This window comes from Phoxinus phoxinus, assembly GCF_949152265.1.
Source record: "Phoxinus phoxinus genome assembly, chromosome: 24".
Taxonomy (NCBI): Eukaryota; Metazoa; Chordata; class Actinopteri; order Cypriniformes; family Leuciscidae; genus Phoxinus; species Phoxinus phoxinus.
Window position 1 is genome coordinate 4,561,560 of NC_136899.1, and position 18,024 is coordinate 4,579,583.

Below are 18,024 nucleotides of genomic sequence, written 5' to 3' on the forward strand. Positions count from 1 at the left end.
GATGAGGTTAAGCTATTTGAAATGAGACCTTTTTGCACATCAAGTGGGACGTAATTGAAAACTCTTAGATTGGATTGAATTAAATCAGTCTGTTTTTTAAATTGCTTTGAATTAAACAAATTGAAAAAGGAGAATTAGATATTAGTTAGCTATTTTTGCATTTCGTGGAATGTCTCTTGAGTGTGCGTGTTTTTTATTTCTTCAGGCAAAATGCGTTTCAAGTGGTTGCTGTGGATGGGGTGTGCAGCGGGGTCATTCAGTGTCCCAGTACTGACGAATGCACCGACTGGCTGCAAGCACTAGCTACTAACACTTCTGCCCTCACCAAGCACAACGTGAGTACACCGCAGTCTCGGCATGGGAGAAGTGTGGCTAGTCAATTCTTATATACAAACAGTGATTGCTTAGAACGTAACTGCAAATGCAAGTTTCCCTCATGTCTCATAATGTGAGTGACCAATGAATAGTGTGAATCCAAAAGACTGAAATCAAAGTGAAAAGTTGAGATTTTTTTTCTTCAATAAAATCAATAAAAAAGGATTTCGAAGAATTCAAAACAAAAAAAGTTGATAATTTTTTATCTTAATGTGCAAAAGTTTGGGGTCTGTTTGATTTTTTACTCTCAACAAGAATAACAGTAATATTGTGAAATATTATTGCAATTCATAAGAACTGTTTTCTAAGTTTTCTAAGTTTTAAAAATGGAATTTATTCCTGTGATGCAAAGCTGATTTACTCCAGTCTTCAGTGTCACATGACCCTTCAGAAATCCTTTCAAAATGCTGATTTGGAGCTCAAGAAACATTTCATATTATTATTATAATCAGTATTGAAAACAGTTGTGCTGCTTCATATTTTTGTGGAAACAATTTTTTAAGGATTCTTTGATGAATAGAAAGTTCAAAAGAAAAAGCATTTATATGAAATATTAATATGATCTTTACTGTCATCTTTGCTGAATAAAAGTATTAATAAACATTCTTACTGACCCCAAACTTTTGAAAATCTGTGTGTGTGTGTGTGTGTGTGTGTGTGTGTGTGTGTGTGTGTGTGTGTATTTACAGTATATATACAGTGTATTTACAGTATATATACAAAGACCACCATTTACCAACTGAGTTAGAAAGTTAATGTCAAAATGAACATGAATATAAATGTCTTAGTATTTTTTTTTGTGTCTTTTAAGAACATTTTAAAGGCTTTCATTAGCAACATTGGAGCCCTGGTTTAATGGGTTGAGTCGTGGCGCTCACACGGACGCCACACGTCTTGATTCCGTTCCCCTCGTTTCCTTTCCTGTAAACAAATTCTGTGTTTTAAGCAGAAATGATTAATGGCAGCATTATTTTTGACAGCCCTACCTTAAACACAAGATATTATGGTTTGTTTGAACCGGATGATCTTTGTGTCAGTGTCGCTTTCAATTAGAAATACAACTTCATTTTCTACTATGAAGCGGCTCTGCACGGTGTGCTCACGTTTTTACTCGCGGACGTCCGACCTCAAGGAGCTCAAAACTAAACGAAAACGAACACAAAACTAACTTTTTCCGGCCAGATTTTGTTCGAAATGACGTCACACAGTTTTTTTTTCTGATTTCGCTTGAAGTACTTTGGGGCTTTTTGTAGTGAACTCTGTATGTTGTATGTTACATTGTTTAGTGAGTCTGAACACACAACGATAAAGCTCATTTATGCTCAGTGATGGAGGTGATTCAGGAAGACGGTGAATTATTTGTCATAATTTTTCATTTTCTCCAGGCAGGTCATGTGTTGTAATCCCCTCATTGCAGTAGATTAAGGCCTTAAAACGGCATTTCCCGCACAATGAAGGATTTCACTCTTAATTACTAGGGAGCGCAGAGTGTGCCTCGTGGCCCAGATCACTCACTTTTGAGCATCCCCGTGCAAAAAAAATCCTCCATTTTCCATCTTGCGTTCATTTATTTTAAGTGTGTTTAGCATTTGCTTAAAAATCCTCTCAAAGAAGATGATAAGTTTGCTCCTCACAACACTGTGTTTTAGCGTTTGCTTTGGATTATCCTGCAGAGGGACCATCTGGATGAGCTTTCAGTCCATTTCCTGCAAGGAAGATAAAGCCTCATTCCACATTCAAACGAACTATTAGAGTCATTTGTGAGGCAGCAGTGACTGGCCGGGGTTACGTGGGTAATGAAGCTAGTAGGAATGTTAATGTTGAATAAAGCTTCACAGCAGCAGCGACTCTCCTGGCTTCTGGATGCACTAGTACCTTGGTTGGTCTGAAACACACAGGATTTATGATGTTCTTTTATCTGCTACTTGAATAATTGAGCTGAGACACGGTAAAGGTCATTCGGTGATCACCACAGCGCTTTATTTTATATCTGTGAAGCAGATTGCTGTATTTCGCTGGCCTTTTGTTATGATTTATGATTGAGATGTCTAGAAAATCTCCTTGCAGTCAAGAAGCAGAGGTTGTTGCAGGGGAGTGACGTATGATCTTCGATTTAAAAGGATTCATAAAACCTCTGTATTAAAGGGGTCATGCAGTTTCGTTTCGTGGATTATTTTCTAAAGTGCGTTTGTACTTAATGTTTCTTGCTCTAAGTAGATTTATGATACAGTAAATTACTTGCAATGTTCCTTACCTGTAAGTCGCTTTGGATAAAAGCATCTGCTAAATGTAATGTAATTAATTTGTCTGCCATTGGTGGAACAAACAAGTATGAACTCACAGCTTTTATATGATATATTATTCTAAGTATACAAATATATTTAAAGGTATATAGATATAAATAAAAATATATATACAGAACATTTTAAATATATTTACTTATTTTATATTTATTTCAATATAAATCTAAAATAATAATTTTAATATATATTTAAATCTATTACTTATAGTGCACACATCATCTTTAAATATATTTTAAATATATATTATAAATATATAAAATATATTTAAAGGTACATACAGTATATATATATTTCAGTATATCTTTTTATAATACCGGTATGTAAATATAAATATATTTTTAACAATCGAATCTGTTAATTCTTGTAGTGCACACATCATCTTTATATATTTAATATATTTAAAGGTTTATATATATATATATATTTATTTATTATTCACAAATGTATTTATTATTTATATATTTTAGTATATCTTTAAATATATTTTTAACAATATGATATGTTCATTCTTATAGTGAACACACCATCGTTAAATAAATATTTATTATTATAAATATATAAACTGTTTTTAAAGGTCTATACATTTTCTATACTATATAAACTTATTTATTTATTTCAATATGTATTTTTACCTAAACAAACACATTTCCAAACATCTAATCTGTTAAATCCTCATTATTGTATTGCAGGTGAAGAAGATCAACAGAAACTTTCCAGTGAACCAGCAGGTACAGAAACTGAATCTGAATGCTTGAGAGAGTGACAGAAAGCCTGCAGAGATCCAGATAAAGCCCTGAAAGAGCGAGTGGCTCAAGTGATCAGCGCACTTGAATGAAGCCCCACGATGATGTTTTCTGACAGGAGCCAGTGTTCTTCATGCGCTGTGACGCATGTGCCCTGCAGAAAGCCACGGGTCGAGTTCACGGGGCTCCAATCGCCTGGTGTCGTGCTCCTCAAAACACAGACTGACAGAAACTTGGTCACAGTGTTTGATTTTAGTGCATGACCTCTTCATGCAGGAGTGCTCTGACATTTTAAATGATCTTGAAGCTTTGGCTTAATTATTTGACGAATGTTCGATTTGATGAATGTAAATGTGGAGTTGTCCTGACTAATTACTCAGGTCTTCTGTTTCCGATTTGACGTGTTCTTTTTGTGTTTTTCTGTCGTTTAGATCGTATATATGGGCTGGGTCGATGAGAAAGAACAAGATTCTGTTCAGGACCGAATGTACACACCAAAGTTTCTTGCCTTGAGGGGTTCGTCTCTCTTCAAATTCTGCGCACCTCCAGTGAGTTCCTCTGCATGATTTACTGCATCAAGAGCCTTTCAGGTTCAGTCGCTGACTTTTATATGATTTTATATTTAGCATGTGCTCGCAATATTTGTTCTACTTGAAGCAACGTTGGCTGAAAAAAATGGTGAGAATTATGAAAGCACATCAGACTCTTGTAGAAACTTTTCCTGAGTTGTTCAGTTGTTAGCAGTTCATTACACTGAAGAATTGGTAAAGGAATACTTGACCCAAAAAATGCATATTCTGTTATTATTTCTTCCCTCGTTTCAAACGAAGTTGAAATGAGTTACGTCACTTCACTGCCATTCACAAATCCTCTCCCGTGGCCTCATGGGAAAGTAAAGTGTCCATCGTACACACCTCAGAATCTCACCAGAAGTAGTCGATCATCCGGGGACTTTTCACCTAATGCTTTTCGAATACTAAGTATACATACTCTGTTGGTTTACTGTCTCTATAGTATAAGTATTTGATTTCGGATGCAATGTTAGTCCTACATTTTTGTGTTTTATTCTCACAAAATGATTACATGACTTTGAATATAGCACACAAGTCATATCAATTTATTTTATGGAGCTTTTTTGTCCCTTTTGGAGCAAACCAGGAGACTGGGAACTTTTGTTGCATGGGGAAAAGTTTCTTTAAAAATACTCTTTTCATATTCCATGAAAAAAAAAATATATATACTGTACACATATACTATATAAACAAATATAATTGATTAATCGATTTGACAGCACTAATATATATATAAACTAATATATAGTTAAATATATATATAAAATACAAAGGAAAGAAGCACATAACACAATTACTGAAACTAAATGTAATATGAAAACTGAAAAATGTAAACTATGTTAAAATATTAATGAAAGCTATATGAAATTAGGATGAGTACACAATGACAGAGGAACAATTTCTTTAAAGAATTGCCCATTTTCACTCCTGAGCAGTTAGCGCCCACATTATTTGCTTCAGTTATAATCGACTTTATGAAATCCATTATTCTGTGCAGCCGCAGGCTAAATCACCCAACCTGACGCTCCAACACCTCCATTCAATAAAGCCAAATCTCCGTACACAATCAGCAATTAACTTAAACGCCTTCATCATAATTCTGGGAAATAATTTGGACTAAAACATGAATGATAATCTGAGGAGTGTCTCATTAATGGTAAATATGGAGATAACACTGATAATAGCGGTGGTCTTTAACTCTCGGACTCCCCCTGTACTTCACATCGGATGGTTCGGTCCTGATGAAATGAGGAATTGCTGTAGTTGTTGCTTGTAGATGTTGCCACTTAATTAATTTATCCAGACGAGATCGAGACATCAAAGAGCTTCATCCAATCTGCTATTAATCTTGATTTGAAGGTGGAGTGCGGAGGAAGATCAAAAGTTTGGACGTGGAAACCTATTATGGGATACGCAGATGCAAAATGACATTGGAGAGAACTTACAACGCTCAGCAGTTTGTACAAAGGCTCTCTCGGGTTATTTCAGCTCGTTCAGATGTTCTCCGCTCAGGGCAATAAACACTTGACATGATGCCTTTGAGGAAGGATTGGGTAGAAAGTTCGATTTCAAAGCATTTTTGACATGAAAAGAGTTCAGGTGCACAAAGCTCATTTTGGCTAAGATGGTGTTGTATGTTCGTTGACCTCCGACATGAAATAAACAGTGTTCAGAACTTATTGCTTACATAATCGGACACATTTCTGAGTAACAGGGGACATTCAAGTAGAAGAAATGACTTGACGGAAAAAATGGCTTGATATTAGCAACTGGGAATTTAGTGGATTTTGAAAAGTGTCGAAAATAAGGAAATTGAAAGGCATTTCATAATTTTATTTTATTGGCAGTTACCTAGTTGAATGAACAAGATCAGAAAAATGCAAAAAGAAACAAAAAAGGGTTTATTATTACATTTATTTATTAAATTAATTATATTTATTCAAATTATTATTTATTCATAAAAAATATATCATTAAAAAACAAGCATTTATCATGCATAACTTCAACACCAGAAAAATATTAAGTATAGATGTCAGTATTATTACAGTATTGTTAACCTTATTTTTTAGTAAATTGCTTTGACATTTTTTTTTTTAATGATTTAAATAAATGTATTAATTAAAAAAATATATATATATAATTTTTGTATTATTAGATAACATTGTTTTCTTGGACAAACAAGAAATAACATGCCCTGATGAATCATACACAGTAAGGCCAGAAGAGTGTGAGTGTGAGTGTGAGTGTGTGTGTGTGTGTGAGTGTGAGTGTGTGTGTGTGTGTGTGTGTGTGTGTGTGTGTGTGTGTGTGTGTGTGTGTGTGTGTGTGTGTGTGTGTGTGTGTGTGTGTGTGTGTGTGTGTGTGTGTGTGTGTGTGTGTGTGTGTGTGTGTGTGTGTGTGTGTGTGTGTGTGTGTGTGTGTTGACTCGAGAAGGCTGTTTTTGACTGGTGTTCTGACATTTGAGAAGTCTGCTCTGAGCCACTCGAGTCTGAAGAAAGCACTCGTGAGTTCTCTGTTCCATCATGATCCATCTTCACTGGCCTTTGGGTATTAGAGGTTACTGCAGATGCTCAGCGTGAGTCACTCTCCTTCACCAGATCTCAGGGGGCTTTCACTCGTTCGTCGGCGAGCGGGACTTTGTTTATTTCATGTAGCATTTGAATCATCCCTTTAGGGACACAGTGAGTTCTCTGAGCTGAATAATGAACGGTCTGTGACTTCTGGAGACTGACAGCAATCTAAACTCCTCCAGGTCACCACCTGGGACTGGACCAGAGCCGAGAAGAGCTTCACCGTCTACGAGATCATGTTCAAGATACTGAAGGTACAAGTTGAAGTTTCTCACATTATAACTGACACCGGCCTTACAAATGAATACTGTGATGGTATCGGATATTTAATAGGTGATAAATCAGTGTCCCATCCTCCTATAGGTTCTTGTTCGGTGGTTATTTATTGAGTAATAACAAAGTCATTTCACTTGGCGGCCATCTTTGAAACGCCTCTCGGGCAGCTATTATACTTCCTGGGGAAACATCAAATTCTCCAAAGCTGTTCACCAAGTTTACCATAAATTTTTTCGAAATTACCAGTGAAATTTAACAACTCTCTCGTAAATTTTGTTTCTAAACGCTCAAATCATAAGCCACATTTTTCAGGCTGGACCAGCTAATGCTAATGTGCGGTCATAAGCGTGGTCTATATATAGCGTGGACTATATTAGTGGAGTAATAGGGAATAGTGAATCAGGATATAGGATTTTGGACACAGCCCGTGACAACCAAGGAAACAAGACTGAGATGAAAATCCTTGAACAGAGTAAACCAATTGTTCTTTATTTCTTTTTATTTCACAAATGAGAAAAGTGCAGCACCACCAGTGACAATTGTAACCTTGGATGTACATTTCCTCAACTTTTTATATTGTCAAAATGCAAGTTTTGACACCAATGACAAGAAATCAAGGGACAATATATATATATTTTTCATTTAAAAAAAGTAAAATTTTTACTAATTTACTAAATAAGAAATTTACAAAATATCTTCATGTAACATGATTTTTACTTAATATTCTCAAAATTCTAATTTTGGCATAAAGGAAAAATCTATAATTTTGATTGATATTAATTTTGACAATGTATTGTTGGCTATTGCCACAAATATACCCGAGTGACTTATGACTGGTTTTGTGGTATATATATGGTAAATATATATATTTTATATTCTAACCAATTTCCTCATTTTAGGACAGTGAGCTGGTGGACAAACGGAAGCACTGCTTCAGCGTTCAGACGGACTCTGGAGAGGACATCTTCTTCAGCGTGGAGCTCGACTGTGAGCTGCTTCTGTGGGAGAAAGCCTTTCAGATGGCCACGTTCTTCGAAGTGGAACGAATACAGGTACTGAACCCTCCGGGCACGAGTAGCGCAATCTAAACTTAATTGCATTTTACTCAGACAGACTAAAGGGCAATTTCAGTGGTGAAGTTACGTCTCTATCTTCTTGGCACGGTAAACAGACAGAGCTGAGATCAGATCGAGGCGAGATAAACTGCACCTGCCAGACAATGTTGGCCGCCATCTGAACAACGCAAACTCTGAGTGACTGAGGCCTTGCCAAAGACAGATTAAGTGTGATTTGCTAATCAGTACTTGAAGGAAACACATTGTTCAAAAACGCATTATGAAAACAGTTTTGTTTGGAGACATTAATATAATCTAATCCTGGGTTTAACCTGCTGATGAGTGTTTCTACAGCTACAGGCACTTTGATATCCTAGATGTTGTTTTCTATCAGAACAGATTTCAACTTTTCCCTTTTTGTTTTATGATGGTCATATTTTAACAGTGTTGGGAGTAACGCGTTACAAAAGTAATTAATTACTGTAATGCATTGCTTTTTGCTGTAACGCGGTAATGTAAGGCATTACAGGGGGGGAAAAAAGTAATATTTTACTCGGTACAAATGTCAGTAACGCGCGTTACAAGCATTGTTAGTTAACCTGGAATAAAGTGGTAGTTTTTTTTTTCTTCATACAAATTCGCCAAAATCACAGCGAGATCAGCAGAGGAGAAACGTCCGCGCAAAATGTTTCACTTCCTGTACGTTAATCAGACAGAGCCGAGATGAGTGAGCCTGCAGCGGATAGTACATTCTCAATCTCAACAGCGAGAGAGGGAGTTTCTGCTTCCCAGTCGCAGTGGTCCAGCGCCGTTTCCATGGCAACTCTGCGCCGCGGCCGCTCCAGTGTTTGAAAGCGACATGAATGTTCAAAGTTCACGCGCACCATGGTACCATGATAATATCTGAAGTACTATAAAGTATGTACCATGGTTATATCTGAGGTACTATGGTATGTACCATGGTAGGTACCATGGTAAATCTGAGGTACCATACTATGTACCATAGTAACATCTACAGTACCATGCAATGACCATGGTAGCATGATAATAGCTATCTGAAGTACTATATAGTATGTACCATGGTTAGATGTAAGGTACCATGGTACTACTATGGTATACCATGGTATGTACTATAGTACATCATGGTAAAATTTCTTATGGGTCCAAGCTCAGTCGGATACCACATCACCTTCTACTGGATGTGTAAGGAGCTAATTTAGCATCATACGCTACATTTAGATTGCCAAATCCATATTTGCAGTTATTTTGGTGAGAGTAACTTAAAAGTAATGCAATAGTAGTGTAATGCCTTACATTTTAAATACAGTAATATTGTAATGTAACGAATTACTTTGAAATGACAGTAACAAGTAATAAATAACGCATTACTGTTTCGAAGTAACTTGCCCAACACTGTATTTTAAACAGACATTTATTGTCAGATGTCGTTTAGATTTAGTTGTTTTGCCCTTGTCCCTGATCCAAACTTTCATACGTAAATATGAAAATCCACCATAAAAACTGATTTTTTTGAAAACTATAATGATCTAAACAAAGTGCAAAACATTTAAAATATTTCAACTTTTCTGTTTTTAATGTGTGAAAAAGATGCACATTTAGTTTGAGTTGAAGTTTGAGATGAATTAAAAGACATAATGCATGAAGAAAAAAATGTTTAACCTGTAATTGTGTCAAAATTATGCAGTGTTAAATGTTAAAAGTGCGAAACTGTAAAAAAAATGGTTCATGTTAATTTTACTTTCATTTTAAGTAATTTTCCTGTCATTTTTTAAATTAAATATTGCTAGGTATATGTAGGTTTAATTTAGTTGTAGTTTTGATTTATTTCTAGTTAATAATTTAAGTGCATCAACTTAAACTTGTTTTAGTTTATTGCCAAGGCAACATTTCAGATTTTCATTTAGTTTAAGTTTTCAAACTAATGTTTATATTTGATTATATTTAAGCTTGATTTCAATTAACAGAAAAGTATTTTATTTTTAGTTAATGATAAGAACCATAGTGTGAAAGTGTTATTTAATTATGTGGACATAAAAATGTTATCTGTAAAATTTGCCTTGTTAGCAATTTCTTTCCAAAAATATACCAGAATACTTGATTAATAATTTGAGATTTAGTGGAAATGGTATTTAGCTTCTGTAATTCATGTATATACACTGTTGGACATTGTTAGTAGACAACTTAAACTAGTGTGAAAAGTCTTTTAATACTGTATGTGTTATTAAAGTCCACCGGATCAAATTTGTCCATAGTTGAAGAAACACCCACTGATGTATAGGATCCAATTATGTATATTTCAAATACATTACATAATATGCAAGTCCAGCATTTATAGTCCTGTAGCATTGAAGCAAATCTATATTGAATATTCTAGCAAGACAATAGCTGGACCATTTCACATTCATGGAAAACACGGTGGCACAAATAAAATCTCTGCCAATTTGTCCCAGTAAACCAAACTAACGCAGCGACCGTGCCTCGTGCCAAAAAAAAACACGCTTGTTTATTTTTCTCCCAAAATAATTATGTACGACACTTATCATCCTAATTAAACATTTACGAGATTGAGATGTTTGTGTGTGCCAGTCTGCCTCGTGTGATTAACAATGCCAAGCATCTCCTGTTTCAGTGTAAAACATACGCTTGCATTGTGGACAGTCATCTCATGGGACTCACCATAGATTTCAGCATGGGCTTCGTGTGCTTCGACGCCGCGTCAAAGGTGAGCGCTGGAGCCTTACGTTTGCATTTCTTCTAAGTCAAATTCACAATTTTAACATCAAGTTGTCATTAGTTAGAGCTACTCTGTTGTTTACATCACACCAAACGTTTATGGAAACATGCTGCCAACTGTATGTTAGGTAAACATACATAAACATTTATACGCCTAGTATATTTCTGATGTAGTTGTTGATCATATTAGCGCTCTATCAAGATGCTTTCACACTGTGTGCGTGTTCTGAGACAATGTGCCAAATGTGAGTAAAAAGTGTTACCAGTTAGTCTTTAACTTTAAACAGATTGATAGAGATGCTCTGTTGTGACGTCAATATTTCATCAATATTTATTTTCGCATTGCGTGTGGGTCACACCTCAAATGTCAACTTTGAAGCCATTGTGTTTAAAAAAAAAAAAGTTATATAGTTTTCACACTATATAATAATATGAAATAATATCTTGAGCAGCAAATCATCATATTAGAATGATTTCTGAAGGATCATGTGACACTGAAGACTGGAGTAATGATGCTGAAAATGCAGCTTTGATCACAGGAATAAATTACTTTTGACAATATATTCATACAGAAAATAGTTATTTTAAATTGTAATAATATTTCACAATATTACGGTTTTTACTGTAATTGAATCATATAAATGCAGGCTTGGTGAGCATAAAAACTTTCAAAAACATTTAGAAAATCGTACCGACTCCAAACTTTTGAACGGTACTGTGTTAAATAAGGTCATGCACATAAACTCACATCTTTATGATAGTAAGTCCTTATTTTTCAACTTTTCAAAAAACATAGCAGCTTCAAAATGCACTTTAGAAGTATGATGTATGTGATAGAACAAAACATCTAAGTCTCTTCAAGTCATGTTCACACCAGACTTTATTTTAATAAAATTAATTATATTCTAAAAATCCATTGGAAAAACGTGAGGGAAACATGTAAAAGCTGAAAAAAATCGAGTCAAATAAAGAAAAAAAGTTGTAGTAATAAACAAAATAACAGCTTAATGGGCAGCATTAACTATTTACACAGTTATTTATCAAACTTTGAGTAGAAAAGTTTTTCATGTCTATAGAGTTATTAATATGCATAATTTAAACCTTCACTACAGGCAGTGCTGTGGAGATATAAATTCTCTCAGCTTAAAGGATCATCAGATGATGGAAAGAGTAAAATCAAATTCCTGTTCCAGAATCAAGACACAAAACTTATTGAAGCAAAGGTACGTTTTGTTTTTGTCATTGGCTTCATATTCTGTTTATGAAAGTACAAATTGTTTCTCACTCTTCAGCATTTTCATATAGCAGGGATATCACACACTTTATGGTAACCTCAATTCTTAGGAAACTTTTCGAAACGTCATAATCTTGCGAGTGCAAAAGAAAAAGCTGAAGGAAGCAGATAAAAATAAAGTGCGTTGATATGAATTTCCTGTTTGATTATTCCCCCTGTAGGCTGTAAGTATAAGCACTTTCATGCACCAAGTTTGATTTGATTTCTGCTTGAGGCTGCCTCCTTTTCTCCAGCAAACCTTTATGATAATTTTCCAGGAACTGGAGTTCTCCAACCTCTTCGCGGTTCTCCACTGCATCCACGCGTTCTTCGCCGCCAAAGTGGCTTGTTTGGACCCCGTGTTCGTGAGCAGCCGAAACGCCACCATGGCCCCTGTGGTGTCCACGACCTCCACCTTAACCGCCCCACCACAGATATCCAAGATCAAATACACCAGCTGACACACTCCAGTGACGTATCCTCTCCTTCCAGACGGTGAGAAGGTAGGATGAGAGCAACTAACCCTGACCAACAACTGACACACAGTGGAAGTCCACTTTGAAATGGACAATTCAAGTACGTAACATTGAAAACCTCGCTATGTTCTCCGGATGGGAAACTCAGACTCATGCGAACATTTTAGCATTATGTTTCCAGGTGAAGATGTTCCTGGACGGCTTTCAGCTGCAGTGACCGGGTCATTAGAAAGTTGGACTCCTCCCCTTTGATATCGAGCCATATCTGTTTGCAATCAAATGATATGAACACTTCTTTATGTGTACTTTTAAAATATGATTAAATCTGGTAAGCGATTGGAATGAAGGTGTTGTGAAACTGCCATGAAGTTCTTGAGCCTCTGTTGATTTTTTTCAAAATAGTAAATTAGTTAACCACCCAGACAACGAGTCGTGCCGCGTGGAATCCACGTGTACCGGATCTGGGCCGACACTATGTTGCGTTCTGGGCAGAGTAATACCAGACATCTTAAACTTGTTGGTTAGATATCTACAGAATCCCGCACATGACATGCGGACCAAAAATATATATATATCCTGGCAGCGAATTAAAGGGGTGATGAACTGAGAAATAAAATTTTCCTTGAGCTTTTGACATATAAGAGGTCATCACACTATAAGAATATCCTGTAAGTTTCAGAACTGAAAACTTCCTTGTTAGTCCAATAAAAGCTTTTATTGACACCAGGCCCAGCGAGCGACTGTGGGGATCTATGACGTCACAGGGCATCAAACCCCGCCTCCGCAGAAGAAGATCGACACCGCCTGTTTAGCCCCGCCCACCGACTCGCGCGTTACATGAAACTCATTATAATATGCAAAACTGTTATCCAATCATAGCAGTGGGCGTTTACTTCCAAGTCTTCAATGCGACACGCCAATAAAAACCGAGCGTTTCAGGAGCTAGGCTCAAAACCAGTGTAGAAAATAGCATATTACTTATTAATTTTGATGTTTTTGAATGTAAAAACCAAGCGAACATCATAAGTTGACCTCAGACAACAATGTAAAACATTTTAAAAAGCCAGTTCATGACCCCTTTAAGAATTCGTTCCCTCATTTTTGTACACTTTGGCCATATTTAACTAATTCATCCCCTTGTTTTGATTTAACTAAATTAAGGGAATTAATTATTACAACGTGGCCATGATTTAATAAAACAAGGAGACGATTTATTGTATCATGCGCACGATTTACTTAAAACGAGGAAGCGAATGAGTAAAACGTGCTGATATATTAGTAAGTCGTGAGAATGGATTGTTAATTCGTGGCCACGATATAATTTTCTTTTCCCCTGCATGTCATGTGCGGGCTCTGTAGATATATCTAATATTGGTAAAGCATAACCTGTTATCCAGGTTGAAAAAGTTCGTTTTTTAATCCAAACAAAGCAAATCAACATAAATCGAGCATCAATTCTCACAATGTTTAAATGCTATTAAATGGACGCCCGTCTGACTGCCTAGAGAAACAGACTGGAGAACGTGGGATAATGTAATTATTTTCATATTGTACCTATTTTGATACTTTATTAAAGGTTCAATCATGTAACTGAAGATAAGCTGGGATCGACATGACTATGATGCACATTTGAACTTTCTCAAGGGAAGGACATACTTGCTAATAAAGGAAGCGCTTGACTTTATTTTTGTATTATTGTTATCCAATATCTAAAAGATATATTAGTGCATAAACTGGTCATTTTTGCAAATTACAAAATACATCTACCTGTTAATCTAATAAAGTCAACATGAAATTAAAACTGACCTTATTTACGTTTTCCTGTGCATGATCCATCAGGTTTGTCTTGCTTTTGTCTTTATACGTTGGTTATTGTCATCTAGACCGTGTGGACTGTTAGTTAACATATGTAGACACTGTTGTAGATAAATCCTCTATTATATGTAATGCAGACTAACATCTTGCCAATATTAACTCTTTCCCCGCAAGCGTGTTTTTAAAATAGTTGCCAGTCTCTGCCAGCATTTTTGATCATTTACACAAAATGTTCATGGCGCTCAGAATATTTTGCTGTATGAATATCTTAACAAAATATATCAAAAGCTTCACAGTCCTTTACCTCGTCTTGGGTCGACATTTCATTCGGTAATGTTAGGCAGTTTTGATTATGTAAGCAGATGCATATGTAAAATTACATTAACCAGCGTATCTGTTTAATGTTATTTTACATAATCTGCTTACATAAGCTATCGCTTGTTTCGCGTATAACGGTTAAAAACACGGAAAGCCGGAAATGTCTGACAATGGCGGAAAACGTCTCATATATGACGGAAATTTACGTCAATGGCAGGGAATGAGTTAACTAAACACTGGCTAACATTGATGTTATAAAGGTTATTGCAAAAAATGTAATGCACATTTTTCACAATCAGTCAATTCCTAATCCTCCTTCACTTTGGTTATGTGGTTTCATGTTGACTTTAATCATAATTTCTCAAAACTCTGTACATATTTAAGGCTGCTGTCATTTAACGCATGCTAGAATCACAAACTGACATGTAGGAATAAGATGTGTGTTATCTAGCATTATGGCCAAAGCTTTAAATTCAACTTTAGACATTTACTCATGTTAAAGTACTGTATGTAATTGTACTAAAAATACAATACCTCCGTCAACCACCAACTTAATTGGGCTCAAAAACGTTAAATAACAGTCCACAATGCCCCCCCCCCCCAAAAAAGTGTTAACCCTTTATTGGCCACCATGCTGCCACCCCAAAATTAATGTCGGACCCGACAGATGGAATAATAAATGTGGTTTTACTGAGAAGCACTTTTGCGCAATCAAATCAATCTTGTCCTAATCCTGCTTTTTGTCCTGATGTTGAGCGTTTAGTCTATGCAAACGAGAGATTTGTGATTTACCCCGAGCTGGGATGTCTTTGGATAAAGAAGGGACTGGAATAGCAGAGGCTGAAAAGCATTCTTTTATTTTGAGCAAACTATGATTTGTTTTAATAAAGATGTATAGTTAATAAAGTTTTTATAACGTGTGACCTTGTCTAATCTCAATTGTTTTTGAGTGTGTTCTGAAGTTTGTGTGTTTACAAATTTCGTCACCAGCTGTGCACTGTACGCATGCCGCCCGATTTTTTTAAAATTATATATATATACTATCTAGTGTGCATAGTGATATAGTGAAGAGACTGTTCACTAGATATCATGATATAGTGAAGATAGTGTTCACTAGATATAATGATATATAGTGATATAGTGAAGATAGTGTTCACTAGATATAGTGATATATAGTGATATAGTGAAGATAGTGTTCACTAGATATAGTGATATAGTGAAGATAGTGTTCACTAGATATAGTGATATATAGTGATATAGTGAAGATAGTGTTCACTAGATATAGTGATATAGTGAAGATAGTGTTCACTAGATATCATGATATAGTGAAGATAGTGTTGACTAGATATAGTGATATAGTGAAGATAGTGTTCACTAGATATAGTGATATAGTGAAGATAGTGTTCACTAGATATAGTGATATAGTGAAGATAGTGTTCACTAGATATAGTGATATTGTGATATAGTGAAGATAGTGTTCACTAGATATAGTGATATTGTGATATAGTGAAGATAGTGTGCACTACCTAGTGTACTTGATCACTAGATATATAGTGATATATTGTGATATATAGTGATATATAGTGATATAGTGAAAATAGTGTTCACTAAATATTAGTGATATATAGTGATATATAGTGATATAGTGAAGATAGTGTTGACTAGATATAGTGATAAAGTGAAGATAGTGTTCACTAGATATAATAGGTAGTGCACACTATGTAGTGCACACTATGTAGTGCACACTAGGTAGTGCACATTAGGTAGTGTACACTAGGTAGTGCACACTAGGTAGTGCACACTATCTGTTGAACACTATCTTCACTATATCACTCTATCTAGTGAACTCTATCTTCACTATATCACTATATCTAGTGAACACTATCTTCACTATATCTAGTGAACACTCTTCACTATATCACAATATCACTATATCTAGGGAACACTATCTTCACTATATCTAGTGAACACTATCTTCAATATATATAACTATATCTAGGGAACACTATCTTCACTATATCTAGTGAACACTATCTTCACTATCTTCACTATATCTAGTGAACACTATCTTCACTATATCACTATAACTAGGGAACACTATCTTCACTATATCTAGTGAACACTATCTTCACTATATCACTATATCTAGTGAACACTATCTTCACTATATCATTATATCTAACTCTATCTAGTGAACACTATCTTCACTATATCACTATATCTAGTGAACACTATCTTCACTATATCTAGTGAACAGTCTCTTCACTATCTTGATCACTAGATATATAGTGATATATTGTGATATATAGTGATATAGTGAAGATAGTGTTCACTATCTACTGTGCATAGTGATATAGTGAAGATAGTGTTCACTAAATATTAGTGATATATAGTGATATATAGTGATATAGTGAAGATAGTGTTGACTAGATATAGTGATAAAGTGAAGATAGTGTTCACTAGATATAGTGATATAGTGAAGATAGTGTTCACTAGATATAGTGAAGATAGTGTTCACTAGATATAGTGAGATATGATTTAGTGAAGATAGTGTTCACTAGATATAGTGAGATATAATGATATAGTGAAGATAGTGTTCACTAGATATAGTGATACAGTGAAGATAGTGTTCACTAGATATAGTGATATAGTGAAGATTGTGTTCACTAGATATAGTGAGGATAGTGTTCACTTGATATAGTGAAATATAGTGAAGATAGTGTTTACTAGATATAGTGAAGATAGTGTTCACTAGATATAGTGATATAGTGAAGATAGTGTTCACTAGATATTAGTGATATAGTGAAGATAGTGTTCACTAGATATAGTGATATATTGTGTGCACCATATAGTGTGCATAGTGATATAGTGTTGACTAGATATAGTGATAAAGTGAAGATAGTGTTCACTAGATATAGTGATATAGTGAAGATAGTGTTCACTAGATATAGTGAAGATAGTGTTCACTAGATATAGTGAGATATGATTTAGTGAAGATAGTGTTCACTAGATATAGTGAGATATGATTTAGTGAAGATAGTGTTCACTAGATATAGTGAAGATAGTGTTCACTAGATATAGTGAGATATGATTTAGTGAAGATAGTGTTCACTAGATATAGTGAGATCCTCCTGAAATGCAGAATACAATAAATTAGTGAAGGAAAATAGAGAGTACATTAAAGTTGTTGTGGAACCCCTGCTTCTCACAGCTACGCAGAACACAGCACAGAGAGCACATAAAGAATCAGAAGGTGAGAATAAAGGAAACTTTCTCGCTATTATGGAACTGCTAGCCAAACACAATCCCACAGTCAAAAGAAAAATGACAAGTCAAAGAAATGCAACATATCTTGGGCATGACACACAAAATGAAATAATTGATTGTCTAGCTGAAATGGTCCGCACTTCAGTAACTAGTGAAGTTTCCCAAAGTGAGGCTTTCAGCATTTTGGTTGATGAGACTAAAGACCTAAGCAAAAAAGAACAGATGTC

General features: G+C 35.3%; 1 protein-coding gene across 3 annotated transcripts in view; it reads left to right on the forward strand.

The window, feature by feature from the left end:
* The window catches only part of sntg1 (syntrophin, gamma 1), a 46,163-nt gene extending 30,712 nt beyond the window's left edge, over positions 1–15,451 (forward strand). The window contains exons 12-19 of one of the 3 annotated variants that reach the window (XM_079602150.1): positions 206–335; positions 3,368–3,406; positions 3,853–3,969; positions 6,746–6,817; positions 7,739–7,891; positions 10,545–10,637; positions 11,761–11,871; positions 12,200–15,447. In XM_079602150.1, the coding sequence (XP_079458276.1) occupies positions 206–335; positions 3,368–3,406; positions 3,853–3,969; positions 6,746–6,817; positions 7,739–7,891; positions 10,545–10,637; positions 11,761–11,871; positions 12,200–12,382 (898 nt within the window). In that variant the 3' untranslated portion in view covers positions 12,383–15,447. Of the gene's footprint in view, positions 1–205; positions 336–3,367; positions 3,407–3,852; positions 3,970–6,745; positions 6,818–7,738; positions 7,892–10,544; positions 10,638–11,760; positions 12,043–12,199 lie in introns of those variants that run through there. The other 2 variants (XM_079602149.1, XM_079602151.1) reach the window with 2 other exon arrangements.
* The last annotated feature ends 2,573 nt before the right edge of the window (positions 15,452–18,024 follow it).